This window comes from Corvus kubaryi, unplaced genomic scaffold, assembly GCF_017639235.1.
Source record: "Corvus kubaryi isolate FWS band 111438036 unplaced genomic scaffold, C.kubaryi_AGA036_p1.0 37301, whole genome shotgun sequence".
Classification (NCBI taxonomy): Eukaryota; Metazoa; Chordata; class Aves; order Passeriformes; family Corvidae; genus Corvus; species Corvus kubaryi.
In genome coordinates, this window is record NW_024581094.1 from 1,353,826 (window position 1) to 1,374,910 (window position 21,085).

At 60.5% G+C, this 21,085-nt stretch overlaps 3 protein-coding genes across 6 annotated transcripts in view; all 3 read right to left on the minus strand.

The window, feature by feature from the left end:
* Window positions 1-575: 575 nt before the first annotated feature.
* On the minus strand, window positions 576-2,666 carry PNMT (phenylethanolamine N-methyltransferase). The gene is made up of 3 exons (XM_042027975.1): window positions 2,513-2,666; window positions 2,138-2,345; window positions 576-1,147 (listed from the first exon to the last, which is right to left on the minus strand). Exons 1-3 carry the CDS (start codon window positions 2,664-2,666, stop codon window positions 712-714), a joined length of 798 nt encoding a protein of 265 aa, XP_041883909.1. The 3' UTR covers window positions 576-711.
* Window positions 2,667-3,854: 1,188 nt separating this feature from the next.
* Window positions 3,855-5,367, minus strand: LOC121664589 (titin-cap). The gene is made up of 2 exons (XM_042027981.1): window positions 5,199-5,367; window positions 3,855-4,454 (listed from the first exon to the last, which is right to left on the minus strand). The coding sequence occupies exons 1-2, from the start codon at window positions 5,342-5,344 to the stop codon at window positions 4,199-4,201; spliced, it is 402 nt and encodes a 133-aa protein (XP_041883915.1). The 5' UTR covers window positions 5,345-5,367; the 3' UTR covers window positions 3,855-4,198.
* Window positions 5,368-6,370: 1,003 nt separating this feature from the next.
* STARD3 (StAR related lipid transfer domain containing 3) overlaps window positions 6,371-21,085 on the minus strand; it is an 18,944-nt gene continuing 4,229 nt past the window's right edge. For 3 of the 4 annotated variants that reach the window (XM_042027976.1, XM_042027978.1, XM_042027977.1), the window contains exons 2-15: window positions 20,088-20,343; window positions 17,150-17,275; window positions 16,868-16,945; window positions 16,724-16,777; window positions 16,500-16,617; window positions 15,398-15,493; window positions 14,397-14,452; window positions 13,580-13,672; window positions 12,348-12,410; window positions 11,293-11,388; window positions 10,737-10,816; window positions 10,279-10,383; window positions 9,005-9,098; window positions 6,371-7,050 (exon numbers count right to left, since the gene is read on the minus strand). In XM_042027976.1, coding sequence (XP_041883910.1) covers window positions 6,946-7,050; window positions 9,005-9,098; window positions 10,279-10,383; window positions 10,737-10,816; window positions 11,293-11,388; window positions 12,348-12,410; window positions 13,580-13,672; window positions 14,397-14,452; window positions 15,398-15,493; window positions 16,500-16,617; window positions 16,724-16,777; window positions 16,868-16,945; window positions 17,150-17,275; window positions 20,088-20,300 — 1,377 coding nt within the window. In that variant the 5' untranslated portion in view covers window positions 20,301-20,343 and the 3' untranslated portion in view covers window positions 6,371-6,945. The remainder of the gene's footprint in view (window positions 7,051-9,004; window positions 9,099-10,278; window positions 10,384-10,736; window positions 10,817-11,292; window positions 11,389-12,347; window positions 12,411-13,579; window positions 13,673-14,396; window positions 14,453-15,397; window positions 15,494-16,499; window positions 16,618-16,723; window positions 16,778-16,867; window positions 16,946-17,149; window positions 17,276-20,087; window positions 20,344-21,085) is intronic. The other variant, XM_042027980.1, reaches the window with a different exon arrangement.

A 21,085-nucleotide genomic window follows, 5' to 3' on the forward strand; every position in this document is an offset into this window, starting at 1 on the left:
CTCCCTGCCCCAAGGGCACCCTGTGCCCCCCCTGCCATACCCAGCCCCTCAGTGTGCTCCATTTCCCTTTGCTGTCACCCCACAGTGGACCCCATACCCACCATCCTGCACCCCATTTCCCACCCTGCTTTCAGCCTGTGCCCCCACACTCTGTGGCCCAGCACCCCCCTCCGTGTACCCCATATCCCCCCATCCTGAACCCCCCTACTCACCGCATACCCACCATCCTGCACCCCATTTCCCACCCTGCTTTCACCCTCTGTGTCCCACCCCGTGCCCCAAACCCCTCAGTATTCCCCAGCCCCTCAGCATACCCCATATCCCCCATCTTCCACCTCCCACCCACCCCATACCTTCCCTGTCCTGTACCCCTTTCCCACCCTGTTCTTGCCCTCTGCCCCCCCCATTTGTGACCCCTATCCCCCCCACTATGAACCCACCCACCCATCACATCCTCACCCTGCTCTCACCCCATTCCCCCATCCATATGCTGCATTTCCCCCCCCCCCACGGGTCCCTGACCCCCCCAGATCTCCACGCCCCCCCTCCCCACACCCCTCAGCACCTCCATCCTCTGCCACAACCTCAACCTTTATTGTCACCATGCCCGCAACCAGACAGGGAGTTGCGGGGGGAGCTTCCAGTCCACCCCACCCAACCTTTAGGCTGCCGGGCGAGCTGGGATTTCCCGGCATTTCCCGGGGATTCCCCTCAGGCTTCCAGCGGTTTCTGCGCGTGGGCGAAGAACACCCCGTCCACGTCGTCCACGCCGGTGCGGAGCGCGGGGGGCATCGCGTAGCTCCGCAGCTCCCGCAGCGCGAAGCCGGCGGCCGCCAGCGCCTCCCGCACGTCCGATTCCTGCAGCGGCACCACGGGCAGGCGAGCGGGGCCCGCCAGGTAGAAGGACTCGCCCAGGGCTCCCAGCAGCAGCGCGTGGCCCCCCGGGCGCAGCAGGTTGCCCACGTGGGCCAGCGCCCGCACGAAGGCGGCGCGGTCGGGGCTCACGGCCTCCAGGCAGAAGGCGGAGAGCAGCGCGTCGGCCGGGGGATGCAGAGGAGCCCCCAGCGGCTCCGGGCGGTGCACGTCGATGGGCAGGATCCGCCGGAGCCGCTGGCGGAGGCGCCGCTCCTTGTCCTGCCACGGCTCCCTGAGGGGCGGGGGGAACAGGGGAAAGGGGAGGTGGGCAGTGGGATGGGGCCTGGGGGGGTGTGGGGAGGGGATTGGCCCGGCAAACGCAGGGATGTGGGGATGGGATCAGTCCAGCACACAGAGGGATGTGGGGATGGGATCAGTCCGGCATCCAGAGGGTTATGGGGATGGGATCAACCTGGCACTCACGGGGATGTGGGAATGGGATCGATCCAGCACACAGAGGGATGTGAGGATGGAATTGTGCAGGGATGTGGGGAAGGATTGTGCGGAGAAGTAGGGATTGGGTGAGGATTGCTTCAGGGCACACAGGGATGTGGGGGTGGGATCAGTCCAGCACACTCAGGGGTATGGGGATAGGATCCTGAAGGGGTGTGGGATGGGATGCTGATTCCAGAACCTAAAGGGACCCAGGAACAGGATCCCACCAGGGCAAACCCAACATGCACAGGGACAAAGGGACGGAATCCCCTGGGGATCAGGCGAGCATCTGCAGGGATTTGGGGATGGGATGCAGAAAGGATTGTCCCAAGATCCACACGGACACGGGAGCAGGATCAGCTGGGCGCCCACAAGGACATGGGGACAGGCTCCTATGGGGATCAGCCCTTCACCCACGGGGATAGAGACATGATTCCATGGATATGTGAGGCTGGGATCCTGCAGGGATCACCCAAGCATCTGCAGGGACATGGGGCTGTGAACCCATGGGATTTGGGGACAGTCTGTAAGGATGTGGGGCCATGATGCCATGGGATTTTAGTGACATGTTCCTCCAGGGATCACCTCAGCATCTGCGGGAAAATGTGACTGTGATCCCATGGGATTCGGGGACGTGGTTCTACAGGGATAAGCCCAGGATCTGGGGGGACCTGGAGCTGTGATCCTGCAGATATTGGGGCCACAATCCAGCAGAGACCATCCCAGCACCACCCTCCTCCTGGGGTCCCGCGCCCCCCCCCCCCCCATACCCCCTTTGGCCCCCTACCCGCGGCCCTCGATCTTGCAGACGTGCTGGATGAAGGGTCTCCAGTCGAAGGCTCCGGGCTCGCCCCGCGCCCACCGGCCCAGCTCCTCCCGGTTCACCGCCAGGTAATCGGTGGCCACGATCTCCTCGAAGTGGTCGCAGGCGCTCAGCAGTTGGTAGATGGTGGGGCCCGAGCCCACATCGATCAACGTCTGCCCCCGGATCTCACCTGGGAGGGGAACAGGACATGTGGGGGGGTCCCCACACTGGTCGGGGAGACCGGGAAAACCAGGGAGGGCGAGAGGAGCTGCCCCCAGGTGCCGCGGGTGCTCCGTGCCTCAGTTTCCCCACCCCACTGCGAGGTTTGGGGCGGGGTCCCCGCCGCTCTCCCCTCACCGCTGGCGAAGGTCTCGGCCAGGCATCGCAGCTTCCAGGGCACCACGAACTCCTCGGAGGAGAAGTCGGCGCGGGGCGGGAGGTAATTGTTGCGCAGGTACGCGCGGGGGTCGAAGTGCTCGTAGCCCTCGCGGATCGCGGCCGGGCTGCTCATGGCGAGGGGCTGCGGCTCCGGCTCCGCCGCCGCCTTTTATCCCTGCCCGGCCCGGGGGGGCCGCGGGGAGCCGCGACGGCCCCATCCATCCACCCCACATCCCTCCATCCATCATCCATCCCGCCTAACCCGGTTAGCGCCAGCGCCCCGGGGCCGCGGCCGGATCCATCCCGGAGCTGATAACGGCTCCGCCGCCCTTCCCGGGCTGTGGGGATCCAGGAATCCTGTCCCCGTGCCTGGGAGGTTTTGTCCTCCCCACCCCGAGATGTGGCTGTGACCCCTCTGTGCTGCCCCAGCGCTGTGGCTCCTCGTGAATGTCCCATGGGATGGGGATGAGGATAAAGAGGGATTGGGGTGGGGGCAAAAGTGGGATGGGGATGGGAAAGGACAGGAATGGTGTGGGATGGGGGTGGGAAAGGATTGGAATGGGATGGGGATGGAAATGGGAAGGAATTAGAACAAGATGGGGATTGGGATTGGGATTGGGATTGGGATGGAAAGGCATTGGAATGAAGTGGGGTTTGGGATGGGGATGGGAAAGGATTGGGATGCGGATTGGGTTTGGGTTTGGGATGTGGCCCGTCTGAGCTCTCCACCACCAGTGAGCTGAGCATGCTGGACCTCAGCCCAGCCCTGGCAGGAGCCAGCACCACCTCTGCCAGCTCCCAGCGCTCCCAGTGCTCCCAGTGCTCTGGGATAAGGAGCAGGGTGGGACCCACTTATGGGGCTGGGCGCACTGAAAGACCCCAAATCCTGCCTGTGCCGGAGCTGTAGGGGGTGAAGATGGAGGGACAGGTGGCTCCTGGGAGGAAGGACCGGGATGGGGCTGGGCTGGGCACAGGGAGGGGACAGGGCCTGGCAGGGGCCCAGGGACAGAGGGATCCAGAGTGGGAACAGCTAATCTGGGATCCTGGCACCAGGTGGGCGATGCAGGGGGGAGTTATATAAGCACAAGGCCCTCCCCCCCCAGACTCCCCCAGCCCCATAAGACACCGGGTCCCTCCAGCTGCTGTGCCTCAGTTTCCCCCTGTGCTTCTGTTCCCCCATCCCACAGAGTGGTCCCTCTCCCCCTAAATCTTGCCCCCTACCCTTGTACACCCCCCAAAAAGACGCTGCCGTGCCAAGGTAGGCGTTTTATTGCCGTACAAAGACCATGGTTTGTACAACCCCACTGCAGCCCCCCCACCCCCCTCCAGCCCCCCCAGGGCCCCCTTCGGCCCCGAGCGGGTTTCAGCGCTCCTCATCCTCGCCTTCCCTTCTTTTCGCCAGGGAAACTGAGTCACGCCGGAGCTGCCAGGAGCCCCCCGAAGGGCGGGAGCCCCCCGACCCGCGGGGTCCTCATCCCCACCGGCCTCCACGACGCCCGCAGCGGGGTGGGGTCCCAGGCGAACGGGAGCCCACCCCCACTTGCCCCCTCCTTCCTGCGCTGCCTCTTCAGGGCGGCTGAGCAGACCCAGGCATGCGGGTCCCCCCAGCCCCCCAGCATCACCCTCCTGCCCTCCCCCGACCCCCCCCCGGCCCCTCTGCCACACTCAGCCCCGCTGGGCCTCGTGGGAGAGGGAGCGGGAGAGGGTGCGGCGGATCCCCCCCTTGGCGCCGCGGAGGTCCGGGGGGGCGAAGAGGGGCACGGGGAGGGTGCGGGCGTAGGGCAGGAGGTGCTGGGCCAGGGGTTGCCCCAGGACCCCGAGCCGCAGCACCCCCCAGGGCGAGCGCTGCTCCAGCACCCGCACGGCCCCGCGCTGCTCCAGCGTCTCCCGGCGCTGCGTGTCCACCTCCCGCCGGCACCACCTGGGCACGGGGCGCTCGTGGGGGTGCGAGCGGGACCCCCGTGTCCTGTTCTCACCCTTTGGGGTCACCCCACCCCGCTGGAACCCCTGGAGAACCCCCTGTCCCACCCCATCCCACCAGCATCCTTGGAGACCCCCCATATTCCACCCCAACCCATGGGAGACCCCACCATGTCCCATGGACCTGCTCAGCCCCACCCCATGGGAAGCCCTGGAGACCCCCAGGCATTCTCCTGGCCCCATGGGGAATCCCAGCCTCCCCCAGCCCCATAAAGTCTCCCATTTCCTCACAGGAGCCCCTGAGACCATCCCAATCCCTCTTGGACACCCCTGCCCACCACCTCCCTGGAGCTTCCATGACTCCACGGGGACCCTCGGGGACCCTCAGAGACCCCCCAAAGCCCCAAGACCACCTGGAAACCCCATAATGTGGGACACATGGAGCCCCCTCACAACCCAAAGACCCCATGGAAACACCCAAGTTTGGGACCCTTGGAGTCTCCCACAGCCCCAAACCCGCATGGAAACCCCACATTTCAGAACCCTTGGAACCTCCCACAACCCCATGGAAACCCCACAATTTGAGACCCTTGAAGCCCCCCCACAACCCCATATTTCAGAACCCTTGGAGCCTTCCACAGCCCCAATCCCCCCCCCAAGGCCCCCCCACTCCTCCAGCACGCAGTGCCCCCCGTTCCCCCAGCACCCCTCGGACCCCTGGCACCGGTCCGGCCGTGCCCCTCACCCGTCCTCGGGCCGGGACCTGAGCTCCAGGTCCAGCCACTCGGCGCTAAAGGTCTCTTTCCGCCCCACGTCCTCTTCTTGGACACTGCAGCCCAGGCGGGCCGAGAGCAGCCCCTTGGAGCCCCCCATCACGCCAGGACCCACCATGGTGCCGCTTTCCACCCCCCCCTGGCGCCCGCCCCGCTTTTATGGCCCCGCTGGGGCTATTTTGGGACGTGCCGCTGGCACCGGGCTCTGCCAAGGGGGGCGAGCGGGGGGGTGGCACCTCGGACACGTGTGTGGCACCCACGGGTGTGCCCCCCCCCCCTTCCCGCCATGGGGATGCGGGGCAGACCCTGCCAGCAACGTGATGGCACCGGCAGGACCCCCCTGGACCCCGCACAGGGCACGTCTGGCCTTTCTCTGCCCCCCTTGCAGCACTGGGGGTGCCACGTGCCCCCTCTGTGCCACCCACAGCAGCCACACTGCTGACCTCAGAGGGACATTGGGGTCCCTCCCAGCGTGCCCCCCCCAGGACAGGGAGTTTGGGGCTGTAGGGACCCCCACAATGAGCTGTTTGTATGGGGTGCCAGTGACCCCGGGCTCACGTGGATGTGGCTGGTGCCAGAGAGGATGTGGGGCTCCAGCCCCCCCAGACACCCTCCCAGGCGTGGAGGTCCCACCCCAGGGGATGAACCCAGGGTTGGGGGGCACTGGGGGCGGCCAGGGGAGACAGGAACGCTGCAGGTCGATGGAGCTGCCAGTGCCATCCCAGGGTGGGAGCCGGTGCCACCCACGGCCAGTGCCACCCATGGCCAGTGGCCCAAGGAGCCCGCAGACCCCACCCTTTGGCGCTGGGGGCGGTGGGGGGGGGCTCCAGGCTGACCCCAACCCCACCTGCACCCACACCCCTTCGATTCCCTGGGTGACAGAGGGCATGCGGGTGACACGGAGCTGCAAACAGTGCAAGGCTTTAATTCAGCCCCCACACATTGACCGGGGGTGGGGGCCGGACCCCCAGGCCCTGGAGGGGGTGCAGAGAGCCCGGGGGGGGGTCTGTGGGTGCCCCCCTCCCCTCCTGCAGCGCAGCCCCCACGTGCGGGCGGCCCCGCGCTGCCGCTGCTGCTGCTGTTTTTAGAGCAGCACACGGCGCTCACAGGTAGAGAAACTGCAGTCGCCCCCGCAGCCCCCACCCCCAACGCCCCCCCCCGTACCCCTAAAAGGGATCAAAGTCTCTGCTTAAGGCAAATCCCGCGCTGGCTCCACCGGGAGCTGCGGCTTTGGGAAGGGGGGGGGTCTCAGCCAGCGGCAAGGGGAGGTTTGGGGGGTCCCCAGCGCTGTCCCCGGGGTGGGGGGCACAGCCCCAGGGGGCACGGTGGGTGTGGGGGGGCACGAATTGTGCCTTCACCTGCTGGTGGAGGGGCAGAGCCCGGCACGGGGCTCAGCTGAGTCCTCACCCCGACATGGCCACCACATCTGTCCCCGCTTCCTCACGGAATTGGGGTGCGGGGACAGGAATCTGGGGGTGCCAGCTGAGCCCCCAAGCCGTGTGTGGGGAGGGGGCATCAGCCCAGCCCCCGGGGAGGGCAGGGCAGGGGTTTGGCACAGAACAGTCGGGTCCAGGGCCCCAATCGAGGGCAGCCGTGGTGGGAGGAGGGGCTGAGCTCCCCCTGGCCTCAGCCCAGGGCTGGCAGTGGGGGGACCCCTCCTTGGGGGGTGCAGGGTTCTGTCCCCATCCTCCACCGAGCAGAGAGGGCAGCGGAGCATCCTCAGGGCTTGGAGCAGAGCTCGGCCATGCGCTGGCGCAGGTGGAAGGCGAACTCGAACATGGTGGCAGCCAGGCTCTGGTGGATCAGGTACTGGGGCAGGCGACCCTGCGGACACAGGACAGGGACACGGGGCCATGAGGGACGATTTGGAGCTGGGAGTTGCCCCCATCCCACCCCAGAGGGGTCCAGAGACAGGGATACAGGGCCAGGAGCCAGGGCTGGGGGCTGCCCCCGTCTCACTCTAGAGGGTTCCAGGGACATCAGTGAGGTTTTGGGGCTGGGGCCTGCCCCCATCCCATTCTGGAGGGTTCCAGGGACACGGAGCCATGAATAAGGGCTGGGGGTTGGTCCCATCCCACTCCAGGGTGTTCCAGGGACATGAGGATTTGGGGCTGGGAGCTGCCCCCATCACGCCCTGGGGGGATCCAGGGACAGGGACACGGGGCCGTATGCAAGGGCTGAGGCTGGGGGCTGTCCCCCATCCCATCCCATCCCATCCCATCCCATCCCATCCCACCCCACCCCACCCCACCCCAGAGGCATCCAGGGATGCAGGAGCACCGCTGCGCGGAGCTGCGGCTCTCAGGGAGCTTTGATCCGGGGGAGGAACTGCAACATGGTTGGATTTCTCTAAAAAAGCCCTGCACGACTCACCCCCCACCGCCTCGGCCTTGGCTCCACGGTGGGAGATCCATGAAAAAATAATAATCCTTGTCTCTGGGGGCAGGGAGCTGCAGCAGGGCCGGGAGCCGCTCCAGGGGCACGGAGGGATGACTGGCCAACTATCCCGGGGGTCAGGCAGGCTCAGGACACTCCCCTCCCCTGGGATTGGGGTGGTGCAGCACAGATCTTTTCCTGGAGCAGGTTTTCCCTCGGACACAGGGGCAGGAAAAGCTCGAGGCCGCTGCTCCAGGGGCCATTTCGGCCGCTTCCCGACAGCAGCTCCGGACCCAAACACGAACACGTGCGGAATCCTCCCTCCCCCAAGGAGCAGGAAGGGATGAGCCACGGGCTATAAATACTCGTGCAGGGCCGAAGGGTAGAGCGAGGAGCTGCGGAGGGGTCTGGGCGCTGGCAGAGCCCCTCGGGAAGGCGCTGGGAGCACTTGGGGGTTATTAATAGCTCGGCATTCCTTCCACGGCGCAGGCGGCGCCGGGAGTGCTCGGCCCGGGAAGCACAAGGAACCTCTTTTCTTTCCGAGCCCCACCACGGGGGGTTTGGTATCCCCCCAAAACCTGCCCGTGATGGGCGCCAGATCCACGAAAGGAAAACACACCCCTGGCACAACGGGGCGGGAAGGGCACGCTCTGCTCTCGGCGCTTCCCAAACCTTTCCCGAAGCGTTTGGCAAGACAGGCAGGAGCCGCTGGGCTCTGGGGGAGGGGAGGGGGCCGTGGGAGGGGAGGAGAGGGGAGGGGGCCGCAGCGCTGCAGCACAGCCGAGGGATGAATGGAGCCTTTGTGCTGCTGCGGCAGCGCCGTTACCACGTCAACCTTCCGCGGAGGAAGGAACGGGGCCAACTCCGCTCCTGCTCCCGCATCCGCCCCATCCCGGTCCCTCCGTGCGCTGCCTTTTGTCCGGGACACCGGCAAGGACACGAAGCTCTGCAAATAGCTCCAGACCCAGGGCAGCTCACTCCCCCGGGGGTGGGTATGGGGTGCTTGTGGTTGTGCCAGGGGGTTCGGGAGCAGGGAATTGCCCCTCTGGAGTGTTCCTGGGAGCGGTCAGGCACAGAACTTCCCATGCCTCAAACTGGTTTTGGTGATCAAGAGGATAAAAATGTCCTCTCCCCCAGTCCTGCGCTCAGAGGTGAAACCCCTAAGTGAGATCTTAAGTAAGGAAGAGCTTCCAGGTAAGGAAGAGCTTCCCAAACTCCCACCATGAAAGGAGGGGGATTTTTGGGTAGTTTAACTCCCACCTGCCAAACCTGAGTCCCTTCAGGGCAGTGCTCGCTAAGGGGCCACTCCTGGCTGCTGGGATCCCGGAGCAGGGCCTTGGGATGCTGGATCCCAGGGGAGAGGGGAGAGCTGTGCTGGGGACAGTAAAGGAACTGACTTTACCTTCAGATCCGTGTTGAGAATCCAGATGAAGGTGCAGACCTTGGCATTGCTGGGACATTTCAGGACGATGAATCCTCCAGGTCCGTTCTCACCCCTGTGGAGGAAAGCCAAGAGGGTCAGGCAGAACCAGGCTGGAATTCAGGCTGGGATTCTCTGGGGCTCTGGGATGCACCGCACGGAGCTGAGCCTGGCAGTGAAGGCCAGAGCCTGGTGGGGCAGGAGCAGATGCTGGGAGCCTGGGAAGGTATGTGCCTTGGCTCCAGGTACACAAGCCAGCACGGCAGGGCAGCTTTCCCACAGGTGCCTTGGCAGCAGCGGTGCCAGGGCCGCCGGTGGAGCAGCAGCTCTGCCTCTGGATCGTGCCAGCTGTTCCCCACGGGAAGCTCTCACCAGGCACAACCCCAGCTGCAAACAAGAGGTCCCAGGGAGCTCTGTGTGCTCAGGACAGGCTCGGCTCTTGTCACTGCAGCCCCCAGATCCTTCCTGGCACCATCTGATCCGTCTCCGAGACGGGAGCTGTGCACACACAGCCCAAATACAGATTTCCCTTTCCCTTCCCTCTTCAGAACATGCTATTTTTGCTGTGTGCGTTTGTTCAAGGATTTTTCCAGGCCCTGAAAGTCCCCGGTTCCTAAATAGACTGAGGCAGCTCCAACGGCTCTGAGATAAAGTGTCAATTACTTTAACCAGATTATTAGGAAAACCGAAGTCAGAGCACAGCAGCACAGCTGGGCCCCGGCAGGAACAAGGAGTCCTCGTCTGATGAGCCCGACCCCGCCGGGATCCATCACCAGCCTGTCCCTTCGGAATGGGAGAGGCCCAAGCCCTGCTGACATTTTGGGAGCTGCTCCATCCTCGTTTCACCCACGGGGCCATCCCTCAATGCCTCAAACTCAGTGAGCGAGCGGCTTACGAGGAGCAAAAGCATGTGAGAGGCTCAGAGCCACAGCCAGCTGTTTACTGCCCCTCAGAAATTCCTGTTTGGGAATTAACTGCTACATAAACAGGATGCGGGACTGGGATGGGGTTCGGGCTGTTACTGGTCAGCACCTCCCCTCCCCCGAGCTGGGAAACGCCCCAGCACTGCTGACAGCACTGAGAGTTTCTTGAACAAAAGGAGACGAACAAGGGAAGCGAGGTTCAGCTCCACAAATAGCTCAGCTTCCTGCAAATCCTGCCAGGAAGGCAGCAGGGCTTGCAGTTAAGTGGCTCTTTGCCTCGAAGCTCTGGAGAAGTGCGTGATCCCAGCTAAAAAAACAGCACCTGCCTCTCACCTGACGTACTTGGAGAGCGGAGGCTTCAGGCTGTGCGTGGTCGACATCCCTGAGGAAACATACCTGTCTCTCCTCCTCTCGATCCGACGCACGTTCACGAAATCCCTGCGCAGAGAAAGGGCTTAAAAACACACCTGGGATGTGGAGGGGGCAGATCCTGCTCTCTGGACTGCTGGGAAAGGCTGTGGCAGGGCTGTGTCAACACAGGGACAAAGCACAGCCAAGCACTGTTATCTGGCAGCCCGACCGACCGGGGTTTGGAGCTCTGAGAATCCTGCCAGGAGTGTCTGGAGGAAATTTCAGGGGCTGCTCGCCCTTGGGAGTGTTACCTGCAGAGCCAAGCAGCCCTGCCACGGTGACACCAGAGCTCCCAGCAGCCCAGAGCATTCCCAGTGCCTCCTCAGAGGGGTCTCCCTGTGGTTTGGGGGGTGTTTAGGGGCAGAGTGGAATGAACCGACCTTGGGGACACCACCCCGCCGGCAGCTCCGGCCGCCACGTCATATGAGACAATCGTGTTGTCCTCGACCCTCTGCAAGATCTGGGGAGGGGGGGAATAAACAAAAAGAAGAGAGATTTGCTCAGATTGTGCCTCCAAGCCTGCACCTGCCAAGAGGATGCAACCCCTCCCCCAAATCAGCACCGGGATCAGACCAGAGGCTCTTTTGGGGCAGAGGGCGATGTGCACAGGTTCGTCTCCCGAGTTTTTGGGGGGCACAGGTGTCACCTCCAGCACCCCACCACGAGGCCCAGACCCTCCCACCAGGCAGAGGCAGGTTTGGCTCAGCCCTGCCCCCTGTCCCTGCCCTCCTCTCGGGCTCTTGGCCGGGCACAGGCGTGCAGCCGGCTGCTGTGGAGCGCGTGGAGCGCACGGATGAGCGGCGGAGATTTAACGCCTCGGTGACTGGGATCCAGCTCGGCTCCAGCACCGCCAGCAGCCTCTGTTGGATGGGGAAGCTCCAGCTCTCCGCTCCAAGGAGCTCCTGTGATTAAGCCATCTTTGTCCAGCACGCTCACCTGGCAAGCTGCCACTGTTCTGTTCCACAGGATCATCTTCTCGGGCTGCAGAATCACCTCCTGGTAAACCATTTCAGGAGAGCACTGCAGGAAAGCCTGAGGACAGAGCCAGAGCAGTCAGCCAGCCCCTCTGCTCCCTTTGGGGGAGATTATTTTTAAGGAAAACAGGGCAAAACACAAAGGACAAGTGGGATCACAGCGGAGGGGAGGGGTGAGGCCAGCCTGGCTCCCGTGCATGCAAAGCTACGGCTGTCACCCCTCTATCCCAGTGCTCCCACAGGCCTGGAGGGCACACGTGGGGTCAGGGAGGACACACAGACCTCAGGATCTGGGAGTTGCTTAGCTCAGCCTGCCTGTCTGCCTCTCTCCCACCCTCAGCAGTTCCCTGTGCACCATCGCTTCGGGAAGTTGCATTTTTGACTGGTTTTTTTTTTCTCCAAGCCATTCCAAGCTCCAGCACACACAACATCCATTCCCCCGCAATCCCCACGGGAGCGGGGATCTTCGGAGGCAAACGGTTAATGCAGGAAAGTGGGACCATCCAGCTTTTGCTGGTGAACACAGAGCTGCTCCACTGGCAGCTCCTGCCAGCGAGGCAACATATGCACTGGAACAAAGAAAAGCCACGGCAGCACTGATGCTTCATTAAAGCGTGGTTCCCAGCCAAGCCACTCCAGCTTGGGAGAGGGCACGGAGCAAGGCACTTCCGAGCGGCTCTTCCCGGTGCCAGGCAGCAGCAGACGCACGCTCAGCCCTGGCCTTGCTGGCAATTAGTTCCAATTAGCCTCCTTGGTCAGATTAGTCTGAGATGCTGGGGTTGGAAGCGAGTCTTGCAGTCACCTGCTCCCAACTCTACCAGCGGAGTCTGGGGCCCAGGATATTTACTGGGGACTTTGTCTGCCGGCCAAGGGGTTTTCCTGGAGAGATTCCCTAGTGCTGTTCATCTGTCTCAAGCATGGGGAGCGTGTTCTGCAGCCTGACCTGTCCTGAAAGCTGAGCCGTGGCTTTTCCCCCGTGCCAGAGAGACCAAGGAATCAGTCCAAGGATGTTCTTACCTTTAAAATAAAGGTCTTGCCGTGGAAAGGGATTTCAAAAGTGTAAACAACATCACCGAAGTCCTGTGCAAGAGATGAGAAAGTTGTATTTCTGTCAGTAAAAGGGAATGTTTCTATTTGGGGTGAAGTTTGCTAAAACTCTTGAGGCTCCTGTCACCCCCTCCAGCCCCCAATCACCCCCTGCCCCCCACACCAGGCAGCGACCCCAGCGCGGAAACCACCCCGAGCACAATTCCAGTTGGCCATGCCTAAATTTCCATCAACAAAACAATATCCAGAGAGGCAGCAGGGATGAGACAGAAAAAGAATCCGCCCCGTGCCAGGCTGCAAACCCCACGTCAAGGTCACATTCTCTTTGTAGCAGCACCGGGGTGCGAAGGGGGTTCGCTGCCAGCGCTGCTGGTGTTACCTACGGCTGAGAAGAGCCTCCCCAGAGGGGCCGGGGATGGGCAGATGAAAACCTTTCATCGTTAGCCCTGTGTTAAACTCTGATTAGTCTATTTAAATCCATCCCCCTTTGGAAAAAGAAAACAATCTGCCCAGCTAGTTTGGCATCAGACAAAGGATCACTTGACAGGGGAATTTGAAACACCAGATGAGACAGCAGTTTGCAGGATTCGCACCCCCCCAGCCATGTTTCAACCTCGTGAAACAAGGTTGGGTTTGGGGGGCGAACCCCTCCTCTTTTTCTGTGCTCTTCAGAGAGAGAAAAGAGATCTGGGCACCCCAGAAAAGTTTGGAGTGGACAGAGCCACATCCAAAATTTACACCCCAGCACCCAGCAGGCTCCAGGTGCTGGGGAAGGGGGACACCAGTGGCTTTTGGGGGTGGGAAGAGCAGTTTGTGCCCCACACTCTCCTGTGGCCAGTCTGGGCCCCCAGCAGGCTCAAAGGCACTGGGCCATGGAGCAAGGGCACAGCTGCAGCTGTGGGATCAGCATTCCCCTGCTCCCTCCCATGGCTCTGCATCCCAAAGGTGAGCCGGCCACACCCTCTGGACAGAGGGAGGAGGGAAGGGCCCTTTCCTGTCAAACTGCAAGGCAATTAAACGTCTAATTAAATAAGAGGGGATTTTACATTTAACTGAACTGGAATAGATTCCTAATTCAATCAGGTAATTGTAACGCTTGTTAATTTTTCATGGTGCAAGGAGGTTTCCAAAGCCTCGTTTGTCCCGGTTTTTGCTAAGCCATCCATGCCCTCTGCCAGCTGGGGAGGAAAAACCACACTTGCATTGTTTTTCTCGAACTTCCAGTTCTCCTCCTGGGCGAGGATTTGGTCCACAACCTCCATGGCCTCTTTGCCTTGTCGGACATACTCCTTTTCCTGGGAAAGAAGTGAGGATTTCATTAGCCAGGCGTGCAGGAAGCTTGAGGAGTGTGTGTGTGCTGCTCCCCCCCTCCCCAGGCTGGCAGAGAGAAAGGGGATCAGAAATCTCTTAATTTGGGTCACAGAGGCCTCATTTTGGAGCTCCAAGTCACACTCCCCGCCCTGGCTGGGATCCACACACCAGCTGCTCCCGGCGGTTCCCGCCTTAGCAGGAGGGTTTCCAGCAGGCAAAGGGCTCTGGGATGTGCAGCTTCCTTCCTGGAGGAGCCAGAACTGGAGCTGAACAGCAGCAGGATCACTTGGAAAAGGGCACAAAGCCTGTGCCCAGCCAGGTTTTGGGGAGGTCAAGGGCTACCTCTCAAGCCGTGGGGACAGGTGAGGTGATGGCTATCCCAGAATGTGACCAAAGGACCAGGGATGGAAGGGGGAAGGGAGAGGGACAGGCAGCAGCACAGCCAGAACACCTCCCCGTGGGATGCTGCAGGGAAGAGCACACAGCCATGGGGAAGTGGGATAAAGCTGGGGGGGCTCAGATGACCCCCTCCTGCAGTGGCCACGATGCCACTGGTCCTGTGGCACAGAGGGGACTCAGCCACACGATCCCAGAACTGAGGGGTCTGGAATGAGGGGCAGCAGAACCTGCTGGGACCACAGGACTGGGGAGACTCCCACAGCCCTGGATCAGCCTGGAGCTGAGGGCAGGGCCAGCCCCTGTTTTTACCTGAGTTGTCAAGGCCTTCCTCCCCACACCTTCCTCATCTGACTCGTTGTCCGACCCTACAGGGAAGCACCAATTAACTCACAGTTAATCAACACCCCACTGGTACCACCTCCCTCCCTTCTCGTGGGGGACAGTGCCCGATCCCTGTTCCTTATCCAATGGGGAGGGCTGTCACTAAGGATGACTCCAGCCCTTGTCTCCCTGAACACCTGCTCAGCTCTCTGGAGGGCTGAGCTCATCCCGGGTGTCAGCTATACCAGGAACAGTGTTCCAGAGGGCTGAGCTCACCCCGGGTGTCAGCTACACTGGGACAACTATTCCAGAGAACTGGGCTCATCCTGGGTGTCAGCTACACCAGGGCAAGTGTTCCAGAGGGCTGGGCTTGTCCTGGCTATCAGCTACACCAGGACAACTGCTCAGGAAAACCGGGCTAATCCCGGGTGTCAGCTACACTGGGACAACTATTCCAGAGGGCTGAGCTCATCCCTGTCTCAGCTACACTGGGACAACTGCTCTGGAGAGCTGAGCTCATCCCGGGTCTCAGCTACACCAGGACAATCCAGCTGAGATGTCCCCACTCCCACGCCAGGAGCTCTCTGGTGCTGGCACAGGGCAGTGATGTCCCACCCTCATCCTCACCCGCCTGTGACCACCCATCCCCGTGCGCTCAGCCCCCAGGGCAGCATTTTCCAAGCACACAGCTCAGAGCATTTAATCCCAAGCCCACACAAGGCTCTAGTTCCCCACAGAGCTGCTGCTGGGACCGCAGGGCCGAGGGCGGCTCCGACAAAAAGGTGTCATGGGGAGAGCGTGGCAGTGCCACCCCTGCCCGGGTGCAGGCACAGAGAGGGGAGAGGGGACCCTGTTTTGCAGTGTCAGTTCTTGGAGGCTGTGCCAAGGGCTGGGGTAACAAGGCAGAGCTCATGGAAGAGATGATGGAGGTGAGGAATTCCACGGTGGGACGAGCATGGGAAGCGAGGTGATGGCACAGGTGATCTTACCTGCGAAGGACTCGGGTGGGGAGTAGAACTGTCCCTCGGAGAGGGCTCGGGGGTACAGCAGTGGTCTCGAGGCTGCAGCCTGGGCTGCCAGGAACCCTGGGAATGGGAGCACGAGGATTTAACACCTGGCAGGTTCTGGGACCCCAGCCTTGCCCGAACACCCTGTTGTTTCCCACGTTTTCCCCTGTCTTTTCCCACTGACACCAGTTAGCCTCAGCTCCTATTGCCTCATCTTTTGTCTGAGACGTTTTATCTGCCCCGGAGATCAATGGGCTCTCCTGCCTGTCAAATAATCCAAAGGCGATTAAGCATCTAATTAAATAAGAGCTTCCCCTGGAAGCAATTTGGAACCTGAGCCTAATCCAATAGAGGCATTAAACACTTGATCATTTTTCATCTTAAAGCCTCCTTGCAAGACCCAAACATCCTCTGGTGCTTTCCAGTCACAGCATTTCTGACTGAGACCCGCCTGACAAATGCCCCTTTTAGTTTAGTGCCACTTCCCAGCCAGTGACTCCTGGGAGAGGGACAAACTCCTTGTGCTGCCACAGGAATGGACAGCTATTCCAGGCCAGGCCTAGAAGGACCCTGGGAGTTACAGGGTGATGTGTGAAGCCTTAGGTCAGCCTCAATCCCTGCTCAGTGTGACCTCAGAGACCACAGGCTGCAGAATTTCACACCCCATAACTCACCCCGTGCCACATAATGTGTCTGTGACTCCAGCAGCCCTCCTGGAAAGGGCTCCAGCCAGATCCAAACACAGATATCAGGGACAGGGAGTCCAACACTCCACCTGGCATTTGCCTCACTGTTTCCAAACACTTTCCCCCATGCAGAGGTGAGCTCTGTCTCCAGCACGTCTGGCTGCAGGATCCAGTCATTGGGAAATCTGGCACATTTTTCTCCACTCAATTAAAAGATGCTTTTTATAATCTGGTATTTTCTTCCCCTGAAGGGACTTGTTGACCATAACAGAACTGAGTCAGGCACTTCCCATCCCAGCCAGCCTGGAGATGCCTTTTCCAGAAATGCCAGAGCAGCAGCAAACCCAGGCCTGGTTGGTTTTGTCCAGCTCATACCAGAGAGGAGCACAAATACTCACATCGTTCCTCTTCTGCTTCCTGAGTTAGGACTTTAAAATCCAGGAACCAGGTCTCTAGCCAAGCAATGACAAAGGAGACAATGGGAAGTAAATACCCAAAAGCCCCTTTGGTCAGAAGCTGTGTGGAAAGAAGCAGAATGGAAGCACAGGGAATGATCCAAACAGGGAATAAAACAGCACTGAGAAATCACAAAGCAGCTCCCCATGAGCCCAGGGAAACCAACCTCGGAGAGGATGACCTTCACAATCAGGAAGGCACTGGATACCAGTGTAGTGACCTGAAAAATAAATGGATGGAGCTCAGATCCCTGAGAAATCCAGGAGGAGAGGGAAAACTCCCCACGGGAAAGCCCCCAGTGCCTCCTTACCGCGATGACCCACCAGTGGCGCAGGCGGACGACGGCGTAGCCCAAGAGCAGCACAACAAAGCGAAACAGAGCCAAGAGCTGCAAAAACAAACACCCAGCGACACCAGTCACTGCCCTTGTCCCTCTGCCAGGTGCTGGGAGGGCAGGGACAGGCGCCAGCTCCCGGGGAACTGAGGGGCCAAGGCTGCACCAGGAGGGATTCACTGAGGTGGGCAAGGGAAGACCCCAGACCCTCCTGGCCCTGCCAAGCTCCAGAGCCCTGCAGGAGGCTGAAATACTCACAAAGATATCAAAGAACGAGGTGTTGAATTTGTAGTTGATGATTTCACCCTTCAGGTTCTCCTTGATGCCCTCCTTGGTCTGAGGGAGACAGGGAAGCAGGAAGCTGTTGAGTGCACTGATAAGAAACTAATGGGAGAAGGAGCCAAGCAGTGCCCGGGGTTATGGCCAGGTCAGGGAATGCACCTGGAATACAAATGATCCCACGGGCCTGGCGTGGGCTCCTCTGCCAGCACAGGACCAGGGAGGATCCCATGGCACATTTCCTGCCTGGATTCACACCATGTTTCCCCCTGGGGTTCACACCGAGGAGCGTGGGTGGGGCAGGAGGGACATTAAACACCTCGAGGTGGTGATTTCCAACACCCAAATCCTTGGTGACCAGTTCCTCACAGCCTGGAGCCCCTGGATGGTCACTTCCCACTGCTGCCCACCTCGTCCAGGTCCCAGATTTCAGAGGAATGGGAGGAGACATGGGGAAAAATGGAAAACCACAGGAAAAATGTTTCTCGGGAGCCTTCACTAACGCACTGAACATCTTCCTGCAGGGGTTCTCGGGGTCACTGAGCACCTGGGGGGATTTAAGGATCCTCCTCATGCAAAGCACTGAGGGGTCCCTTCTCCCTCCAGCTGGCTTCCCACGGCTCACAGCAGTGCTCCAGGAAATCTGATGGAAGAAGGGAACCAGCAGGTTCAAACGGGCTGGCAAAGGGGAAGAGGGAGGAGAGGAGGATGCACAGCCATGGGAATCTGAGAGAGGCAAAAACACCCTCTGGGATTTACTGGAGTGTGGAAAAAGCTCATCCCGAGATAATCCAGGGTCTGACAGCCCCAGTCCTTTGGACACCATAAATCCTGGGAGCCTGGAATGGCTGTCTGTGAGGAAGTGGAGGGCTCAGGTAACTGGAACAAATGCTTCACCTTTAGGCTATGGGTTTGGATGGGGCCCAGCTGGCCGGGAGCTGGAGGAGCCGGCAGCTGTTGGATGGGCTGTGAGGAACAAGCTGGTGGATCTCGGGCCAGTCCTTGGCAGCCGAGGTGTCCTGGCACTCCAAGGGCAGCCACTGGGAAAGGATCCCTCTGGGTCAAAGCTGTGGCTTAAAATCCAGGGAGAGGGAGGCAAAAAGAGGGGGGCAAAGCTGGGCTGTGCCTCCAGCTGACCTGTGGCCATAGGACTCGAGCCAGCTTTGCTGAGTGGCCACTGAGAGCCTCTTCCCCCAATCCCTGGCTCCATGGGATGCTGCAGGAAGGAGGAGACACAGGGAAAGCTTTGGGTGATGGATTTTGGGGGTGTTTTCTGTTGGATGGGCTGTCAGGAACAAGTTGGTGGATGTCAGTCCCCGGCAGCCAGGGGTGTCCTGGCACTCCAAGGGCAGCACAGGCAGCCACTGGGATTGGGAAGGGATCCCTCCAGGTCTGGGATTGGGGCTTAATATAAAACAAAGGGGCAAAAAGAGGGGGGCAGAGCTGGGCTGTGCCTCCAGCTGACCTGTGGCCATAGGACTCGAGCCAGCTTTGCTGAGTGGCCACTGAGAGCCTCATCCCCACAGCCCAACTCCATGGGATGATGCAGGAAGGACGAGACACAGGGAAAGCTTTGGGTCATGATTTGGGGGCTGTTTTCAGCTTAAACACAGGCTGTGCACCAGGCAGCTGAACCACCTGAGGCATCTCCCTGGCTCTGAGAGCACCCAGCCTGCACAATTACAGTTTGCTTTTAACGAGGGGCAATTTGCTCGGCTTATCTTGCAGCGAAGGAAAGCGGTTGGATAAAAAAAAAAAGAAAAAAAAAAAAAGGCATTAGTCATGATCTCAAACCGTTGCTCTTCATAACCAGGCAAATAAGCTGCTCTAATGGCTTTAAATATGCAGCATCTCGGCTCGGGGCCCAAATATCAGCACTTAGTCACTCATTAATGGCTACCTGCACGACCCATGCTCAGCATCGCCCTGGTGACCGCACCAGGATTATCTCCTGGGGGCTGGAATTCTGCATTTTGTGGGCAGCACCTCTCTGTGAGAGAGGACTGGGACAAGGGCAGGGGGCCGGGGTCCAAGCTGGGCGGGCAGGACATCATCGGCATGGCTGGAATGCTGGCTGGGAGATGGTTTTTCCTAAGGGGGGTGGGGGGCAGGGGGCTCAGGCAGGGCTCGGAGCTGCTGGCCCGGACAGTCTGTTAAGTGCAGACACCCAGAGATAAGAAGGGCAGAGATAAGAGCTGCTAAGGGAGCAACAGGATCCAGTGCTGATAAATCCAGGCCAGAGCCCAGGGTCTATCTGTTCATCTCTGCTCCGGGTGTTCCAGGGGAGGACACGGAGTACCTGAAACCGGCCAGGGCCAGTTCAGGGAAAATAAAAACAAAATATAGCCCAGGGAGGGATTTGGACTTGGTGGGACTGAGGTAAATAAACTGAATTTTCCCTGTTATTGCAACACAGAGCAAACGCAGCAGCTTGTGAGTCGCTTTGGAGAGAACCAAACCACTCACATCCCCCTCAACAATCCCTTGGGAGGTGAAGCAGCACCTCCAGCTTCCCAAAGCTGAGATTAGCAGCAGAATTTTGGGATCAAAGCCCCTGGAGGATCCTCCCCTGCTCCTCTGATGCTCTGAGAACATGACAGCAGCAAACCCAGGGAGCAGCTTTTCGTCAGGCCAGGGGAACAGGAGGGAAATTTGGCTCAGGTTGGTGATTCCAGAGGCCCTGGATCTTGTTACAGCACAACAAAGGGACGGTGTTAACAGCCCTGGACAGCCCCGACAAAGCCCCGGGGCAGGAAACGAGCTGGACTTTAGTTTACACTAAAGAACAGCGGCTCCTTGGCCAGCGCTGGGAACAGCAAACAAAGATCTGTCCCAGGAGTGCTGGAAGAGAGCAATTAACGGAGGGAACCGAGCTTAAAAAGGGCAAAGATTCCCCGGTCTGCTTCCTCCAACTCACATTCAGCTCGATGATCCACAACAGGGAGATGAAGAGCAGGTCGAAGGTGACGAAGAGGCAGAAGGTTCTCCTCACATCCGAGATGGCTTTTCTCTTCTCCGGGGAGGAGAAGTACGGGGAGAAGCCCTGGCTCTGGGAGAAGGAGGAGCTGATGGAGGCGATGGCCGGGAGGCTGCGTTCCAGGTCGTGCTGCAGGTCTGTGGGCTTGCTCATCCTCCGGGATCGGCTCCGGGGACATCGGCCACGGCAGCGTCACCTGCGGGGACACACGAGGGGACCCTCAGGCCTCGCCACACCCCTGCTCCTGTCCCCCTCCGATGGCAAATAATCCCAGGAGCAAAGCAGATCCCAGGGAGAAATTCTTCCCTGTGAAGGTGGGGAGGCCCTGGCACTGAGGGTACCCAGAGAAGCTGTGGCTGCCCCATCCCTGGGAGTGTCCAAGGCCGGGCTGGACGGGGCTTGGAGCAACCTGGGACAGTGGAAGGTGCCTATGGCAGGGGGTTGGAACAAGATGAGCTTTAACACCAGTAGGAAAAGGGGCTCCAAACCCCATGGAGATGCTGTGGGAGCAGGAAAAAGGGCCCCAAACTCCACGGAGATGCCATGGCAGCAGGAAAAGGAGCTGCAAAGCCCATGGAGATGCTGTGGAAGCAGGAAAAGGGCCCCAAAGCCCATGGAGATGCTGTGGAAGCAGGAAAAGGGGTCTGAGGATGTTTTGGGAGCACTCCCTGGAATCACAGAGCCACCCCACCCTCACCTCTGCAGGGAAGGCAAAGCCTCGGGAGCCGATCATCCCACTGGGCACAGACCCCAACCTGTACAGCCAGGACAGGGTCTGATGCCCAACTGGGCCAGGCAGAGCAACAGGGCAGCTGCAGGGAAAGAGCTGCTCCATGTCCCAGTGTCCCAAAGGCTGCAGGGAAGGAGCTGCTCCGTGTCCCAGTGTGAGGGAGGCTGCAGGGAAGGAGCTGCTCCGTGTCCCAAAGGCTGCAGGGAAG